At 32.8% G+C, this 18,703-nt stretch overlaps 2 protein-coding genes and 1 long non-coding RNA gene across 3 annotated transcripts; all 3 read right to left on the bottom strand.

The window, feature by feature from the left end:
* Positions 1-664: 664 nt before the first annotated feature.
* Positions 665-1,688, bottom strand: LOC129287614 (uncharacterized). Its single transcript, XR_008587750.1, has 2 exons — positions 1,343-1,688; positions 665-969 (listed from the first exon to the last, which is right to left on the bottom strand). It is a non-coding gene; the product is annotated as an uncharacterized LOC129287614 (long non-coding RNA).
* A 5,765-nt stretch (positions 1,689-7,453) lies between these two features.
* LOC129289567 (uncharacterized) lies at positions 7,454-11,595 on the bottom strand. Its single transcript, XM_054926351.1, has 3 exons — positions 11,169-11,595; positions 10,551-10,676; positions 7,454-9,035 (listed from the first exon to the last, which is right to left on the bottom strand). Exons 1-3 carry the CDS (start codon positions 11,508-11,510, stop codon positions 7,644-7,646), a joined length of 1,860 nt encoding a protein of 619 aa, XP_054782326.1. The 5' UTR covers positions 11,511-11,595; the 3' UTR covers positions 7,454-7,643.
* A 3,163-nt stretch (positions 11,596-14,758) lies between these two features.
* LOC129288149 (uncharacterized) lies at positions 14,759-18,566 on the bottom strand. Its single transcript, XM_054924555.1, has 5 exons — positions 18,305-18,566; positions 16,903-17,485; positions 16,095-16,250; positions 15,656-16,018; positions 14,759-15,174 (listed from the first exon to the last, which is right to left on the bottom strand). The coding sequence occupies exons 2-4, from the start codon at positions 17,455-17,457 to the stop codon at positions 15,671-15,673; spliced, it is 1,059 nt and encodes a 352-aa protein (XP_054780530.1). The 5' UTR covers positions 17,458-17,485; positions 18,305-18,566; the 3' UTR covers positions 14,759-15,174; positions 15,656-15,670.
* Between the last annotated feature and the right edge of the window lie 137 nt (positions 18,567-18,703).

The following is an 18,703-nucleotide window of genomic DNA, read 5'->3' on the forward strand; positions in this document are numbered from 1 at the left end:
GTAATTAACAGCATTTTATGAATTGATCACTTTTGTACCAACTTAAATAATATAATATTATGAGCACTCATATATTTTTTTCACTATATAATATTAGAGCCCTTAACCGATAACTTTGTGAATATTTTTATCTTTTTATCCTTTATTTTAAATTAAAAATCTAAAGGTTTTTGAATTGTACAATAGAAATAATCGTATATTGTAAGAAACATCATGGACCAATTACGATTTTTTTCAACAAATCAATTACTGTTTAATTTTTTTGGATCACAACAGAGCCATTTTAAAAATCAATTACTATTATAATTAAAAGCATATTTTTAGCAATAATTAACTATTGGGATAGTCTTTAGAATCACAACTAGCTTCGCCTATGCTCCGACCTAGTGTACTACAATAACAACCCTCCCCCAGGATCACTCAGGTAAAAAGTTATATAATCAAAAAGTTTATGAAAAAGCATAGATTTAATTTTGGTCCCCCCAAATTTTGGTCAATTTATATCGAAAGTTTCTCATTAAGGAATAAAATCCTTAAAATTATAGTCAACTTTAGTTAAGGTTGGTAACGATGACATGTCACCGATATAATAATGATGTATCACATATGTGGTGATAATGTTTGATAATAAGCATGCATGATGATTGATGAGTTGACAAAAACGTTAGGATATCAGAATTCATGTCTTCCCTTTTATTTATTACATTTTGTGGAAGCAAAGAGAATAGGAACATCAAGGAAAATGTACAAAGAACTCTAATATCATCAACATCATCTGTCATTATTTTGGCAAGAATGTGATACAAATGTAATAAAAAGGGACAATTTCACATAGCAATTAATCCCTCCTTCTATACTAAATTCTGCTTTTCATCTATGATTGATTAATGAGAATTCCAGATTGTCACATTTGGCGCGCCCACAATCTCCTTATTAGAATACCATCATAATACTATCAATTCCTTATGCCTAAAGAGAGAAAAACAAACAAAAAGATGAGAAGATGAGATTAGATAGAAGTATAGAAAATTTTTATCGATCAGGGTCAGTTCAGAAAAGTTTGATTTGAATAATTTCAATACAACACGTGAACACCCCCCCCAAACACTTTGGGATGTGATCAAGATTAATCCAACGTTGTTCCCGACCTAGCCTGTTCCTCCTTATGATGCACCCTTAACTTTCTTCAAACAAGAAAATATTAAGAAAATACTGACAAACTGTGAAACATATAAATATAAGAGAGAGATATATAGAGACGAACAAGGGTGGTGTATTAAGCCAACATGGGAGTGGGAAAAGCATCGATATCATTTTTTTTAAAAAAAAAAAAAAAGCATACCCTGGAAAAAGCCGAATGAAGGGGTCAGTTTTGTCTAATCAAACTAAAATTACATACATTTGCTCACAATGGAGCCGACAAGATGGAGCTTGATGGACTAACAGGGGTTAAATCTAATGAAAGAGGCTAATTGTCCTTGACATTTATTGAAAAGATCCCTGTTGCGGAGCTCCCTTCACTCCAATGACAAAAAGGATGAAGGCAACCCTATCTCCCATTTCATGCAAACCCTTGACCTTCGCTTTGCCCCATCTGCGAAAAGCCATAGGTATCCATGAACTAGCAGCTAAGGTCTGCCCATCTGCCTCCTTTCAGACTTGGAGCGCAAGGAAGCTCCCCAACTAGGGCTCATCAAAACCCTAGAATTAATTTGACTCTATATGGCTTCTCATGATCATTGGTTTTTATAGGCTCAGAAGCTTTGTGATCGATGATCTGGGCCGCATTCAACCATGAAGGATCCCAGATATTAATTAGAAAATCTCGAATTATTATGGTGTTGAATTGATGCCAATTAATCTAATTGAATGTGGCATCGTGGATGAGGATTTTGTTCTTTAATTAATTTCTCTTCTTTTTGATTTCCCAATTGCGTGTCGGTTTAGTGTATGATCACAAGTATATGCAGTCGATTATTCCTCTCCCATGATGCTGGATTGGCTTTTTCTCTCTTTATTATTTCGTGGAATTGCTTCGGGGTCAGCTTTTTACGCCCAGACCAATCAACGCATAATTGCTTTCCCTCCACGATTGGACGGGTAATTAATTAACTATTTCTAAATAAATGTCGGAATCATTTTGGATGCAATTTGTCTGCCATCCTCGCAAGGGAATGCAAATGTTTGGTCATTTAAAGACTTGTTTGGTTCTTTCTTTTTCGCTTTATTTATTTTGCCATTTGTTTTCCATGTCAAAAACAGAATATTCTGTGGATCAATATATATACCATCCTTCTCTCCTGTGAACATCTTCACTTTCCCAAAGTCGGTTATACCCCACGATTTTTTTCCCTTGTAAGAATATCATGCTATATATTAAAGTTACATTTAAGCCTCGATTAATGCGAATCTAGTTAATGGTTAATTGGATGCATGAAGCTAATTCCTTCATGAAAGCTTTCTTCATTCACAAGGCACAGAAAGACCAGGAGATTATTCCATCTGCCTTAATTATATAGGATAAAATAAACTAATTTTATTGCAGATTGATGCAATGTAAAATATTTTGATGGAAATGAAAATAGATATGAAGCTGAAATTTGAAATGAATGAGGTTTAAAAATTTATTTCTGTAACAATTTCATAACAATATAAATCATATACACACACACATCGAACCGCCTAGGACAAGGGCTCAATGGATTTAATTTGTCGATCATAGACCTTGGTATTATTATAACATAAAAAAAGTTTCACATCTAATTACTATTAGAAAATAGATTACATATAACTATATAAGTTTAGGAAGTATCTAATCAAATGATTTAAACTATTTTGATAGAGTATACTATCCTTAGACATACTTAATATAAGAAATTTAATATGATTTTGTGAGCCATTCGATCAGAGATCCAAAAGAAGAAAAAGAAAAAGAAAAAAAAATGAAAGAATGAAAGATGAAAAAACAAGAGATGAAAAATACCAAACTAGCTTATAAAATTTGATTTTCAATTAAGATTAGCATTTTTTGTGGAATTAAGATTTGACATACCAAACTAGCTTATAAAATTTGATTTCATCTTCAATTCCATTTTTATAATTGTTAATGCCATCATACCAAACAGGCTCTAAATTTGTGAAGAAAAAAATGTGAGATTTTTCAATTTTGTTATTCACTAAAATTAATGACTATAATAAAGTGTTGTATATAAGTAGTTAAAAACATGTCAACAACTTGTTGTAAGTGAGGAGGCAAAAGATTTAAAGCCAGTAATTTGAGCCAAGCCCAATAGGGCAACAAGAACCTACTTGAAAAATTAAGAGCCGGAGCCTGAAAAAATATCATTTTTTAATGGTTGGAGCTTGAATAGGCCTGAAAAATTTTGGGTCAAGCCTGATCGAGTTTGGACCAAGCTCAAATACTCAAATAAAAATAATATTTTTTAAAATAAATAAATAAAATATAATAAAAATTAATTAATTTCTTAAGTTTTATGTCATTTTATACTAAAATATCATATATTGAGTGCATTAGTATATTTATTTTTAAAAAAATTAAAAATATTTATATTTTCATATTTTTATTATTTTAATCAATAAAATATCTCAAAATAATATTTAAAATATATTTTAATATTAATTTTTATATTTTAAGACTCACTTATTTTTTAAAAATAATTTTAAGTATTATATATCATTTGAGACTTGAGTATCTAAAAAATATATTTTATATTGTTTTGTAAAAAAGATAATTAATTTTAAAATAAAAAATTAAATTAAAAATAATTTTAAAAATAAATGTTGGGCATGTATGAATTATTAACTCTACTACTAGATAAACATAATAAATAAAATAATATTCTTAAATAATCATTTGGTTATCGTCCACACCAAACTTGGTTAAAAATTAAAAATAAACTAGGATAAATACCCCTTATATATAGGAGTTAAACAATATAAAAAAATTAAAAAAAAATAATTCCAAAAAATAATATTTTACTCATAATTAAATTATTTTATTTTACATAATATAATGATGACTATTTTTCTTATATCTTAAAAATAAAAAGTACAGTTTATCCAAAAGTTCTTAAAAACTTTGAATTAATTGGGGTAATGATTTTAATTTAGTGATCCAACAATGATTGAATTGAAGTTAACTTGATCTTACTTAAAATATATAAATATTTATATATAATCATGATATAAGAAATATTTAAACAACTAAGACATTAATTTATGAATAAAAAAATTCATGACTAAATTATATATAATATAACAAAATAGCAATGGAGTTAGGTAAGTATAAAATTAATAAGTTATTTTTTTATTTTTTTAAATTCAAAATAATATTTTATACTTAATAAAGTTACTTAAAAATTAAAATTGATTTAAAAATAGAGAAAAATATTTTTAAAAAATTTTGGGTATTCGGACTAGCCCTAATAAACCTGAAGTTCAAAGGTGTTAAGGTTAGATTTAACTATATAAACTTTTTTAATAAAATAAAATACTTTAAACTTAATATGAAAAAGCTTGGCTCATCCAAATTACGGGCTCTACTCCTAAGCAAATGATTAAGGAGAAAAGATGCACTTGAAGCCTTGATTGTAACTCTCACATTGTGAACAAAATAAAATAAAATTGTTAACATTAGGTGGTGTTAGGATAGATTGATTTGGAATCAAAATTAAAATTTAAAATATAATTTTTAAAATTCATGTATTTTAAAATCCTTTTTTTGGTAGCGTAAAAATTCATACTAAATAATAAGAATGAGCTGTCCTACTAGTATGACTTGTCATGTGTTTGGATAATATTAAAAGATGACAGTTAAAATTAGAAATAATAAAGGTAAATTATATGTATTTAAAATTTTAAAAGAATTGTAATAAAAACTTTGATTTGAATTGAGATCATCCAAATAATGGATTATGTCTAAATCAAAAAACAAGTCCCAATTAATGGAATTAAACATAACAATAATAATGAATTGGTTTCCACAATAACTGCAATCCATATATATCATGCATCTAAAGGTGTATGTTGAAATACAGTGGTAACGAATAGGTTCCTGAAAATAATCAAAATTTAAACCAAGCCGAAAAATGAAAGTTGAGGTAAGTGATTGCGACCGACTCTATATGAATGCTTTGCATAGTGGAGCACCAAATTGATGATCATCATGAAAGATCCTTTTTTTAAAGGGTGCTATAATGGGAGCATGATCTCCTCATTTTGTCACTGCTTGTGCTTACCTCTTCCGGGCCCCAACCTTTTCATTTATTTAATACATATATATACCTCACTTCCTAATAAAATGTCATCATCATCGGTTACTTATATATATACATATATAAGTAATTAAGTTGTTCCCTTTATATATGTAATCATACACACAACATTTTTGCTCCATCTCTATCATATTGTTAATAAACGTTCTTTAGTTTATCAAATCAAACATAACCACCTCTTACGGTTGCGTTCGTTCACCTAATTTTTTGTCCTTGGGTTCTCGCTTTTGCTCCCTGCCTATCATTCTTACCTTCCCCCCCCCCCCCCCTAGAACCATGTCCTCATATACCACTTTCACTCTCATTCCTCTAAGTGGGTGTACATATATCGTTCTTCTTCTTCTTGTATAGCCATAAAACTCGTAATATTTAAATTGATCATCTGTCTATTATTTTCATTCAAAAATTGACCCTTCCCTCTACAAAAAACAAATAAAATGTCCCCACATATCTATTTAATCATATCATTATGTTACAATATCATTTAGATTTTCTCTTCACTTGAAGAATAATATTGGAAAAATATCTTTATTGAACTCTATTTTCTTAAATTTATCTTATATGTTAGGACGATGAGATTACTCCAAAGTTCTCTTATAATTTGGAATAAAGAGAATACTTTCTAAAGTATTACTTTTTTATGAAAATGAAAAACCACTCAATTTCACAATATTTAGAACATAAAACATCTATCATATTCTATTTATTATTACCTAATTAAAATTAATAATTTGAGCTAAGTTTGATGGGTTAGTCCAAATATTTTTGAAGAAATTTAAGCCAAGCTCCAAATCTGAATAAACTTAGCTTAAATACTTGATTTTTTTAATTACTAAAAAAATGAAATTAACATTTACTTCAGCTTTCACTTATAATTGTCAAACCCCTCCCAAACTCTCAATTCAAACATTTTGCACTCTTAAATGATGTTTTAATGTTCTAATAATGGTTTGTTCTTTGGGATATTGGAAAAAATAAATACAAGAGGTTAATTCATATACTTTTATTTTGACTCTTTCAATAATTGATCTCATTTTAATAATGATAATAAAAAAGGTATGTTGAAATGTTATGCTGCTTTTGAAATATTTTAATTTTTCAAGATAAAAATTGAAGTTGGCTAAAAATAGAATAATATTTAACAATTTAAGTATTTAGGCTAGTCCAAATAAGTTCAAATGCTCATGAGGTTAGGATAATTTAAATTTAATCTAAATAAACTCAGCTTGCATAAATTATCATTTCCTTACCTAATGATAACTTCCTATTTTTTTTATTCAAAGACACAACTTAAATGACACTTTTTTATTATATCCTATTATTTTTGTGTGTACCAAAATGGGAATTATTTTCTTTCAGAGCAATCTATAACATGGAAGAAATAAAATTGTAACTATAGGAACGTAAATGACAATTTTCCAATATAATTACTTTCAGTACGATGCTCCATCTTTTTTTTTTTTTTGAAAAGAAATCACATGTAGGTTGCATATACCACATGTAGGATCAAATTAAACACTACTGATATGTCAAGTGTAAGTTGAATTGACCTAGTATGAAAATAAAGTTCCACATCAAATAGAATACTTGTGTTGTAGAAGAGGTATATAAGTGATAAAAAAATCCGTAAACTCAATGCTTCAAGATTTTGCATTAAAATGTGGTGTTATATTCATACATATGTATAATTTATTTTGAAATCGCGGGAAGACCAATGACCTAGTTACTTCCACGATGGATGACGACAACAGCTTTAGAATGATTTTTTTAACTTAGGCTTGTAATATTTCTAGCATCTATAGGAAAATGAGTCGTAAAACTTGGATAGATGAACCGACCCAGTCATACAAAATCATAGATATACTCATACATATAATATAAAATTCATATGAAGCTGCACGAATCATAAGTTATGAAGCAAGACTTGTGCAAAACATGAAACTCATGTTATATATATATTGGAAATTTTTCATCAAGATGGATTCTTTTATGCTTATATGTATGGCATTTTGTAGGGTTAATTTACTCGTATATCTTATAGAGACTGAATCTCCATGTGAATCGCTCACCCTCACTGAATGTGAGCGCAAAAATTTTAAATCGATTTCCCATGGCAAATTGGTCGTAGCGTCAAAATATATATCTTTCATGTAGAATTGACACCACTCTGTTGGACCTTCATGCATGCATGTCTAGCCAACTAAACAGCAAGATTCTAATGCACAGAGGGAAGGGGTAAAAAAAGGTCACAACTTTAGAAAGTAGAGTGATATTTACTATCCCTGTTCATGAAATACATAGCATGAAACCCATACCGATTCCAGTTTTCTAAGCAGAAGCTTCTCTGGTTCATCCCAAACTGCTCTTGCTTGCCTCAGAACCAGACTGACGTACATCTGACCTTGCCTCAAGTAGTTTTGCCTTCAATGTGCCTTCTTGTGATTGGCCCATCACCTTAGAAAATTGTAATTTCCTCTGTCGTTTCACAGGACTAACGTTGCTTCTTACCACAGAATGAACACAATAAGCTCCCCTGCAAATATTTTCACCTCCTGTAGGCAAGAAACTTTTTCTGTCACTTGAGTTCAATCTCCTGATCAAGGGCCCATCACTTTCTTGTGCAACTTGTGCTGGTTCCTCCCAAACAGTTGATACCTCAGTCTCATTGATTAAAGATGTTCTGTCACTTGAATTCCTCTCTACAAACCTACGCTGATTTTCATCATGAGACATGCTTGACTTGATTTGTTTTGTTTGAACTTGCTTCCTCGTGGAAATTTGGCTTCCTTTCTTTTCTTGATCTATGGACCTGATGTTGCCATATCCTTCACCCGAAGCTGATCCAAAATTTTTAGCATTATCATCGTCATGCACATTTACAGGTGCACCGATAGATTGATCCTTTAGGGGAAATGAATCCAATGAATAATACTGACAGGGATAAACTTCTCTGACGAGCTCCTCTGGGTAGGAGTCACCATATTTTCTCAGATTAACAGATCCCTTTGCTCTAAGAAATGTTTCAATGTCAAAACCTAACTTGTCAACAACTGAATTTATCTCCACGAGATCATCACCAGCTTTGGCTTCCCTCATCTGCATACGCTCATCAAGCCAAGCTTCTGAAATATCAACTAGTAAACTATCAAGGTTATCTACACCTACATCATCACTCTTCTCAGACTTATGCTTTAGAGAGCGTGCCTCTTGTTTGTAGTCCTTTATTCCTATTGCAAACTCGTCACACAAATTCTCAAGCAAGATCCGAGCTTTCCTCTCCCTTTCAAGCGCTCTCAAAGAACCATAAAACAAGGACTTTACTTCAGAAAGCTCCAGAGCCAGCCTACAATGCAGGCTTTCGGAATGCCTCCTTGAGCTCCTTGATCTCGTCTCACCTTCTAGCTCTTCCTCGACTGATTGAACTGCGATTTTAAGTCTGTCATTTGCATTGCTCCTCCTGACAAACTTCTCTGCCGTTTGCTTCGTTAAGCTCTTCATTTGCCAAATATTCATTTGCTTCTCTCGTTTTAATTCTTTGATCTGTGCCCGAGAAAGATCTAGCTCCACTTTCAGGTCATTAACAACAGATATATTTGATGCATGTTGTTCTTTGATGCTCTGGATACGGTTAAGTACTTTTCGTAACTCTCTGGATGTTTTAAAGTTACAATTTGATTCTCGGATCCTACCTTTGACGTCCAAGGAACTTGTAGGTGTTACCTCACAATTGCATCTTGCCGCCTGTTTTAAGATAAAAAGCATCATTCTTGGTTTGAACCAGCTATAATGGGTAAAATAGCACTTAAACTCTCCTATATACAAATGTATTATAAGATGCATTAAAAATGATGGGTCAATGGTGAAAGGCGATTCAGTTTCAACAAATAATTGAAAACAATCAATGAAGTGATTTATTTGTCTCCCGTGAAACAGAGGAGAGATTGCTAAATGTACTTTTTAGTAGAAGTTTGTAACGAGTACAAGTTCAAAAAAGAAACTCATCTCTAAAAACTAGTCTGTTGAGTGAAAAAAAATGCTTGAATTTATAAACTACACTCAATTTGTGAGTCTCCCCGACTCGATATGGGACTTGTTACAATGCCATCCCATCAAGAGCTAACGTCCATGGTGGCTTACTATACACACTTCACTTGGCCTCTTGCTAGTCAGGACCTTCCATGGGTAGAGTCAGGAATAAGAGCTAAGCTTAGAAACCCTATTTAAATAAGATTCGGGCTTGAAAAATTAGAGTTTTTAAGGAAATCTAGCTTTTGGGCTCAGCCCTAATAGATCCTGAAAAAAGAGGCTCGAGTTTGGGTAGCTTTCCAAACCTTATTCCCCAAAAGATCAATATTGGCACAAGCATTATGCTATCAAAAAAATTGATATCGGTTCTTTTGACATTTATTTTAATACGATGTTCACAAATTTTTACTAATTTATTAAACATGATTTACTTTGGAAAGTTTGTTTCTTGGTTTTGATTAATATCGTACTCTGTGATATACAAGTTTTTGTATTTATTAGAATTTGATAAGGTTGATTTGAATTGAAATTTTTACCTTCATTTTAAAACTTGATCAAGATTCTATATTTAGATTTGTATTTATTTATTTTATTAAATTTTTTTAAAAAAAAATGGGCTTACAGATTCAATGATGAGCTCTTTAAATAAGGGTCAAGTTTTAAAAACTAGTCATGTTTTAAAAATTAGACATAAGGGCCCAAAACCCTTAAGAGCTGAGCCCATAAGGGCCAGACCTATCTATTTCCCATATCTATTCATGGATAACCCTTTTTGTAAGGAAAAAGCATCTTAATGAAAGCATCGATATAACGATTATAAGCTTAAAGAGAGAGTTCAAAAGAGTAGTTTGTTAGGTGAGAAAGTCCTTTAACTTATAAACATTACACAACTTGTGAAATTTCCAATATAAGACTCATTACAAAGTCTATCATCTAAGTACATCACACTTTGAGCTAAACAAAATAAAGTACTAAATATACACTCTCGACACCTTTTTAGATGTAATTTTTAATTTAAAATATAGGGTATATTGTAATAATTAATTCACTTTTTTTAATTTTATCCTTTATTCATTAGTATGAAGTATTTAATGTAGTTGTATTATAATTTAAAAAAAAAGGATAAAAATAAAAGTATCTTTCACTTTTTTTATAATATTAAAAAAATTAATTTTTGTTAAAATAGTTGAAAGCAACTTTAACTGCTAAAGATTCAAAAGCAAGCTTTACCTCAGCCAAGTTACCGTGATTCGAAGAGGATAGAGGCTGTATAGCGTGGCAATTTTGTTCAACAGATCTATGGTGCTGAGCAAGTGATGCAGCAACTTGTTTTTTCAAGTTACTTGCAGATGCCGGCTGCAATGAGGTACAGGGTAAGAATCAGATTTTGACAGAAATCAGAAAATGCATGAAAAATCGCTGGAGAGAAAATTTTCTAACTCATTCAATTCCACTAGAAATTATTATCGCTGTGACAGAAAACTAACGCAAGCAGTGAGAAGAATTCTAGATCAATGGCTAAAATACTCCTAAATATCAAAAGAGATCAAGAGGCGGTGAAACCAGAGTCAACAACAGCACGGGTTAAGCAGAAAAATTTTGTAAGAGATAATTCGCTTGAACTACCAGAAAGGTATAAATTACTATATGTCAACGAAAATTACTCCAGATTGTCAAGAGAGATCAAGAGGTGGTGAACCGAATGCCAACAAGAACAGTGCAGGAAAGTATATATCAACAAGAAGAAGAGGGATATGAAGGGGGCTAGCCATTGGTCCTTAACAATGCAAGGAAACAAATGAGACATTATTTGAGAACAAGCGTAATAGAAGACGATCGAGAATAAACCTGCTCAAACGATTTATCGCGGCGGCGGCGGCGGCAAGGTGTTGTGTAAACATTGGTTACAGCAGCAAGTGGGGCCTCTTGGTGGGGCAGAATCCGCCAGAGGCAAGCACAGAGGTTTCTGGCAGAAACCTTCGAAGTGGGAAAATGGAGGAATTCACGAACAGGAGTTTTGACAGTGCCATGATGGTGAGACGAAGCCTCGAGTCTCCAGGAGGGTGGTGGAGTACTAGAAGATGCTTTTCCCAGCAAAGCAGCCCCACATTTCAGGTTCTGTATTATGAATCCTGCTGCTTGTTGTTGCCTCTTGCCTTCTCTCTTCAAACCCACTTTTGTTGTTTCCATCTTTTCCTTCGGTCTCACTCTCTTCTGTCTGTTCAAATTTCCAAGTGCCAGTTTGTCGAGGGAGAAGAGAGTGATGAACAAGACGACTCAGCGCCAGTGTGGGACCGCGGGTAATTTTGCAAGTCATTGTCTTGGCCTCTTGGGATCGTCTTGTCACTCTTGTCCCAACTGTGAGCCACCTCAGCATTGCCCTTAGTGTGTTCCACGAAACCAAGGCAAGGCCCGATGCTTCCAAGTTCCAACGGCTTATTTAAAATGTACTCACTTTTTATTTATAATATTAAAAAATACAACGAATCATATTATTTATAAACAGAAAATAGTATGATTTATTTTAAATAACCCATGTAATGCACCGCTTATTTAAAATATATTAATTAAAATGAATCATACTATGAAATATATTTTTATATAAGAAATTATAATATTTACAAGTAATAAATAAGGTAACACATTCCTAAGGCACAAAACTCAGGTTTTTAATACAAAATTTAAAACAACCCGTACCATGAACAAGTTAAAAATAACAAGTCATTTCTCACATCTCATACGAATGATATAGGGGGTTTACATATTTAGTTGAATGTCACTGAAGATTTTGGATGATTCAGATTACTTTGTTGTAGGGGCAAAAGATCAGAGGGGGTGCATTGTTTGAACTGTGAACAGGTTGGATTGATGCCTGAAGGTGGACACAGAATCCCAAGTGGTCCACCACCACCAACCCATGAGTGTGTGCATATGGGTAAATAGTTATGACTACTCGTGAAAATTCGCCCATCTATAAAAGAAGCTTATCACATATATTACTACCTTCAATGTCAATGATTTGCTCCTCTCGTACTTTCATTTGTGACTTTTAAAACTTGAGTTCGATAGTATATGAAAGAAAATGATTTCTAAACAATAATTAATTTGACAAGTTTTTCCTTTATAAATCAATAAATATTACTTGGAAATTTGTGTTGAGGATTGCAAATCATGGAATGAGATTAACTAATTTTTAGACCAATTGACTAGAAGAATTTTAGTGGTAATTTCATCTTTCCAAAGAGTTTAATGCGATAAATGAGAAGGGGCATGCCTAACTAAACACACAAGAATGTTGAATGATAGTCTCCATTTGCAAAAGAGAAAGAGAGGAATTATTTGAAGTATATTGTTGTGGCACGTGGTAGGTTAGTACAACTTCCTGCCATATAAAAGCCTCGAGATGAGAGGACCACAACATCCTCGTTGGACCACTTTTTCGGGTCCTCATGCCCTTCCTAATCTGCTGCAATGGTCCCTCAATCCTCTTTTTTAACTGATTCTACCACCATCTTTATCTTTTGTCTCCAACTTGAATGATCAAATTCATTAAAATAATATAAACAGAACAATCGCTCTAAATGCATTAAAAAAAAAAAAAAGAACAGTCAGTCTAAAAGGATGTCTCCGGCTTGGTCGATGATTATGCAACTGTAAAAGCATACGTTTACTATCTAAGCCAAGTAAATAATAAACAGAGTCGGTAATTCAGGTTGAATTTAATGTGTTAACCGAAATCTGCTTAAAAAAAAATTAGGACCAAACTTTAAAAAATACAATATTTTTATGTTTGAGCCTATTGGAATTAATCCGAATACCCGAATAAAATTTTTTTATTTTTACAAAATATATAAAATGTAATAAATATTAATTAATTTTTAAAATTTTAGGTCATTTTATACTAAAATATCATATATTTGAATCCTATACATCATTTAAGTATTAAAAAAATATATTATATATTTTTTAAAAATATAATAATTAATTTTAAAGTAAAAATTTTAACAAAAAATAATTTTAAAAAAATAAAAGTTGGGTATTCGAGCCACCCGAAACTCAAAAGAATTCAGGCCAAGTTTAGTTATTTGGACTTTTTAAGGAGTCGAGACTGTTCAAATTTGAGCCTATTTAAGTCAGGCTTATTCAGGCTGAGTCTCAATATGTCCGGCCTGCCTGAATTTTTAGTTCTAAATTAATAAATACACCTTCTGTAAAAAGTTGCAAGGCATTAATTTTAAAGATGGTGTGTCTTAAATTATAAAACATTTGATGTTGTCGAGATCAATTTGTGACTTTTTTTAAAAAAAAATTACTCTTATAGTGTGTTTGGATTAAAGAGAATCAAGATTTGGATTTGAAATAAATTTCTATCTCGACACACAAAAATATTATGAATTAAGACTGCCCAATTCATTTTTTTATTATAATTCTTGTGTAATTTTAAATTTCCTTTAAAATTTTAATCATTTTAAATATTTTATTCTCTTTTCATTTTTACTATCAATACATCTACAACTCTATATTTTCATCTCTTACTATCACCTTTCATCTATTAAAAAAATAAAAATAAATTTACCGTTTTCAATTTTTCATTTTTATTTTAAATTTCAATTTATATCTCTTTTTTATTGAAAATTTTTTAAATTATCCAAATAAAAATTTTAAAATATATAGATTTGAAATGTGAGATCATGATCCAAAATTTTAAATCTAAAATTTAAATATAAATCCACCCATCCAATGCTACCTTAATGAATATTTAAGAGGGAAAACGAGCAAAATAATCTTCAAATTTAAGTCCAGAAACATCTGAAACTTTAAATTTATTTTTAATGCAATATTTTTTAAATTTTTAAAAATATTACAATTTGATCTTTACTATTACCAAAAGTTCACTGTGACCATCACTTAACCAAGAAAATGGTAGAAAAAAACATTCTACAATAAAAATTATTTGTAGACCAATCAGTTTAACTTTTCCTCCAAATAGTTACTCCCTCATGTCCTATACATTAGTCACAACCTAGAAAAAATTGGCAGGACCATAAAAAAAATATTTTTATGGCACAAACATTCTATAATAAACTAGATACCTCGAATCGGCAGGAACTGATAAAAGGGGACGCAGTCACCTTAACGATGGTTCGTTAAGCTTCAAAATTTTCTTGTCACAGCGTGGCGATTCAAGTTTGCTTCAGTATCCTTCATATGACGAAAAGAAAACGGGGCACTACATGTCCTAGTAGTCCGTACTCTCACATCAGACCTGTTTTTCATACACAAGTCACAACTGTCTGTGCAGGCCATAGATTTGCTCACTGCTTATAAAATCAATGATCTGCACAACAGTATTGTAACTTCGTATATTTGTCAGTGAAGCCGCATTACTCTACCAAGTTCACTTCTCAACACTTGGCAACTGGATACGCACAAAGAAATATGCTTGAACTGAAGGCTCAATATATAGTGAGAATAATCTGAAGTATACAACTACCTAATTAACACTGCTTTACAACAGTCATGCAAATGAACTGCAGTCAAGTGTACATAATCTAGAGATGAGGTGGAAGTAGAAAGATGGCGCCACAAGGGCACCCGTGCCAGGTCAGGATTCGCTAAAGGAACCGAACTGGGACCTTAATAAGTATTGGCATGAAGGGTACAACGGCAATGAGGCAATACAACAACGGTAAACAAAATGAAGATCTTTTTATACATAATGTTTTACTACATGAATTAATTTCAAGGTCCTTGAAGATACAATCTTCAGCTTGACAGATGCTAATTTGAAATATACGACAATTGACATGTTGTATTCCACTTGTCTATCTCCATTGCAATAGAGTAGTTAGACCTGTAAATTAATGTGCAGGAGAAATGTCTCACAATATGGAAAAGGCTGTATTTCAATTTTATTGCCAGTTTCACTGAAACCAAAAAGATAATCAATTCATTTTTTCAAAACAGCATTCCTTCAACACAGTTATTCATAAGCATACTTGTAATATCCAAAGATTCCGTAAAACAAAAAAAGGACACGTGAAACTAAAATATCAAATATCAGTTTACCTCCATCCTGAACTCTAGTACTATTTCCCACCTAATCTTGACTAAGGATAAAAGAATTTTTGCACGATAAACACCAGCTACAACAACCACAATAACAACAATATCCTGCTAAGTGGGTAGATTACCTACATGAATTGGATGATGTTATTATGTTCTATCAACAATTAAAACTTTTGAAATATTGTTGACCAAGAGGTCTTGATAAAAACCAAATAATGATATAAATTTTATATTCTACCCTAAGTGCCTACCGGAAAAAGACCAACCTCAATATCGGAAAGTCAAACATTTTGATCCACAAGACCATTCTGTTTTCCCAAATCAGCTTCTCTCCAAATTGCTTTCACTTCATCTGTCCGAAAACGCTGGGTAAAGGTAGATTCTTCAAGTGGAGTTGAAGTGCCATTAGCAAAAGCAAGAAGGCCAGTGTATGCTATCATTGCACCATTGTCAATGCAATATCTATCGTCAGTGGCAAATAGCCTTCCGCCCCGTTCAGCACACATCGTTTTCATCATCTGTTGTAAACGCTCATTGCAACCAACACCACCGACTATGAGAACATCTTTCTTATCACAATGAGCCATAGCACGCTCTGTTATCTCCACAAGCATTGCAAACAATGTCTCCTGCAATATAGTAAAATTATCATCCTACTGATTTTTTCCTCTCAATTCTTTAACAGAGTGAGCAGCATAAATGTACCTGCAAAGAGTAGCACAAATCTGCAGGGGTGCACTCATTGTTCTTTAGCTTTTCTTCAGCAGTTGCTTCAATATAGCTCAATATTCCACTGAAAGACACATCCATACCTTTAACGACATAAGGAATGTCTATAAATTTCACGCCTTTCTTGGCAAGCTGGAAGGTAAGAAAACAACAAATGGCAAGCTAAGAAAGATGATAGTTGGAGAAATAAAAATGAAAATGATGGCTGAGAAATGTTCTCTCAGTTCTTTTCTTATATATTCAGTAGAGCAAAAACAAGCAATCCAGTGCAATAGAAATGAAACAGATAAAATACAGGTTCCAACATTAAAAGAAAATGTCAATAAAATCCATCATCTCCTAGTTGTAAATTAACACAGCAGCACAGAGTCTCATACCAAACCCAAACTGAAAGAAAGTTTGCATCTTCATTTTCAAATTTTCAAGAACAAATACTCAAAATATTCTCCGGACACAATTCATGAAAAAGGAGATCTAGCAAGATAAATTCCCACAACCCAAACCCCGAAGTGGATAGAGGCAAAAAAAAAAAAAAAGATCTTTCTTAAAAAGCAGCTAAATGCTGAACCTGAGAATACAGCAAGTATTAAAGAAGCATTCCAAAAGTTTGGGGTAAATACTATGTCAAATTTTATTTTGAGTCTCATTAGATCATATAATTACTCTCCCAAGAAGTTAGCTGCACAATATTTATAATCAATACAGGGTACACCAACCATCTAGAGGAAAATGAGCAATACAGTACTTATTTGCCATAAAATGCAGTTCTAGCAATGTGATGCACCTGCTCAATGTTGTATCCAGGGCTTGGATCATTAGAAAGGGTTAAAACCCTGGCAAACCGGTCCAAGCAATTTCCTACAGCAATATCAATTGTCTCCCCAAAAATTCGGTAACGTCCCTCACTGTAAGCAATGACCTGAGTGTTTCCACCACTGACATACAGAACAACAGGATCATCGGCGCCGGTTACTACCCTTCCCATTTCAATGTGTGCCACACAATGATTCACTGCAACAATTGGCTTCTTCCAAAGCTGTGAAAGAACACGAACAACAACAGCTGACACTTGTAATGGTGCTCCCATGCCTGGACCCTTGGTATAACAGATGCAATCAATCTCATCTGGAGTGATTTGCGCTGTTTTCAAAGCAGATTTGACTAGGGGAAGGATGTGTTGGAGATGATGCTGGGCAGTCTCTCTTGGAAGGAACCCTTGTCCAGGTGGAGTAATGTAAGTGTGGCGAGGGTTTGAAAGAATTGTGCCATCTAAAGTCACAATGCCAACGCCAATTTTGTTAGCTGAACCCTCAAACCCTATGGCTATCATTCTCTTCATTTCTCTTCCACTTGAGAAAAAGGTTACGCTGTATCACCAAAACAAAGAAACAAGATAAGAGTATTATTTAGCCTTCTTTGATCCCAAAATTCTAACAACATGATATTCTCCTATGGAGTTAGAAAATAAAAAGAAAAATCAAACTCATTATATAATAAGTGGTTGAAAGGAAATTTAAAAACATGCAAGGTTAACTCAAAACGTTAAGAGTCGAATTTCTAGGTCCTCCTTCTATATATATATATATATATATTAATTATTAAGCACTAGCTTCTTCAGCTGATCTTCCCACATCAACTCAAGTCTGCTTACATTTAATCATCCGAACAAAATAGTTTCTGCAAAAATCATTTAAGTCTTCATATTCCAAGTTCATGCCCCGCCCCATTGGTATGGGAAACTTAAACAAGCAAACTTCGAAACATTTCAAGGGTTCAGCTTTGCAAAAACATGAGTAAAAAAATTTTGAACACTCTTAGGACAAAATTATACCGTGACCAGGATGATCTTTTTTTTTTTTTAAATGCACCATGCATAAACATGTTAATATAACTTCTTCAAAAAGTCTATTTTAAAGTTCACAAAATTTAATCATAAAGACACATTAAGTTCTTAAATAAGATAATCGAGAGCACTAAATCACTACAAAGTTTACAAATTTCGAGCACGCATGAGCTTTTAAGTCAACCGCAATATGTTCTTCACACACGCACAAGCCTCTCAATCCACGGTATACATTGAATTGGAACTCAAAATTGCAAAGTAGTTGCCCTGTCGACATAAAAATATGGAAAGCAACAACAGCAAATTTTATCACTCGTGCCAGTATGAGTGCACAACACTTTACCTTATTATACCGGAGCAGATGAGATGAAAAAGCCAACGTCCTAAGAGTGGAGGGGAGGGGGAGAGCACAGAGCCAGTGAAAGGGGTCGAGCGGCGATTGGAGCTTCTCCCACTGTCGACCAGCGTCGCCGATCAGTGAAATTGAAAGGTATCGAACTATGCGAGAGGCTGAAAGCGAGATGACAGACGGAGGAAGTGAACTCGCCGGCCGCAATAGCCCGAGAAGAGAAGACGGAGCCACAGGCGAGTGTGGCTGTGGCTGTGGCTGAAGGAGCGTCGATGGTCTCAAGGGCTTTTTTAAGATAAGTCAAGAGCCCACGGGCCCAGACCGACAGGCCTTAACTCCATGTAATTTTGGTACCTCGAACCCACTCCAATAGAAATATAAAGAAGGGGTGCC

This window comes from Prosopis cineraria, unplaced genomic scaffold, assembly GCF_029017545.1.
Source record: "Prosopis cineraria cultivar Desert tree isolate PC_DT_omini unplaced genomic scaffold, ASM2901754v1 PC12, whole genome shotgun sequence".
Lineage (NCBI taxonomy): Eukaryota > Viridiplantae > Streptophyta > Magnoliopsida > Fabales > Fabaceae > Prosopis > Prosopis cineraria.

Coding starts and splice junctions, on each gene's coding strand:
- LOC129288149 (XM_054924555.1), bottom strand. CDS start 17,457: ATGAAGAGAATGATAGCCATAGGGTTTGAGGGTTCAGCTAACAAAATT. Junction 16,251..16,902: donor CTGGATACAACATTGAGCAG/GTGCATCACATT, acceptor CTTACCTTCCAG/CTTGCCAAGAAAGGCGTGAA. Junction 16,019..16,094: donor ATTTGTGCTACTCTTTGCAG/GTACATTTATGC, acceptor ACTATATTGCAG/GAGACATTGTTTGCAATGCT.
- LOC129289567 (XM_054926351.1), bottom strand. CDS start 11,510: ATGGAAACAACAAAAGTGGGTTTGAAGAGAGAAGGCAAGAGGCAACAA. Junction 10,677..11,168: donor GCGATAAATCGTTTGAGCAG/GTTTATTCTCGA, acceptor ACCTCATTGCAG/CCGGCATCTGCAAGTAACTT. Junction 9,036..10,550: donor ATCACGGTAACTTGGCTGAG/GTAAAGCTTGCT, acceptor ATCTTAAAACAG/GCGGCAAGATGCAATTGTGA.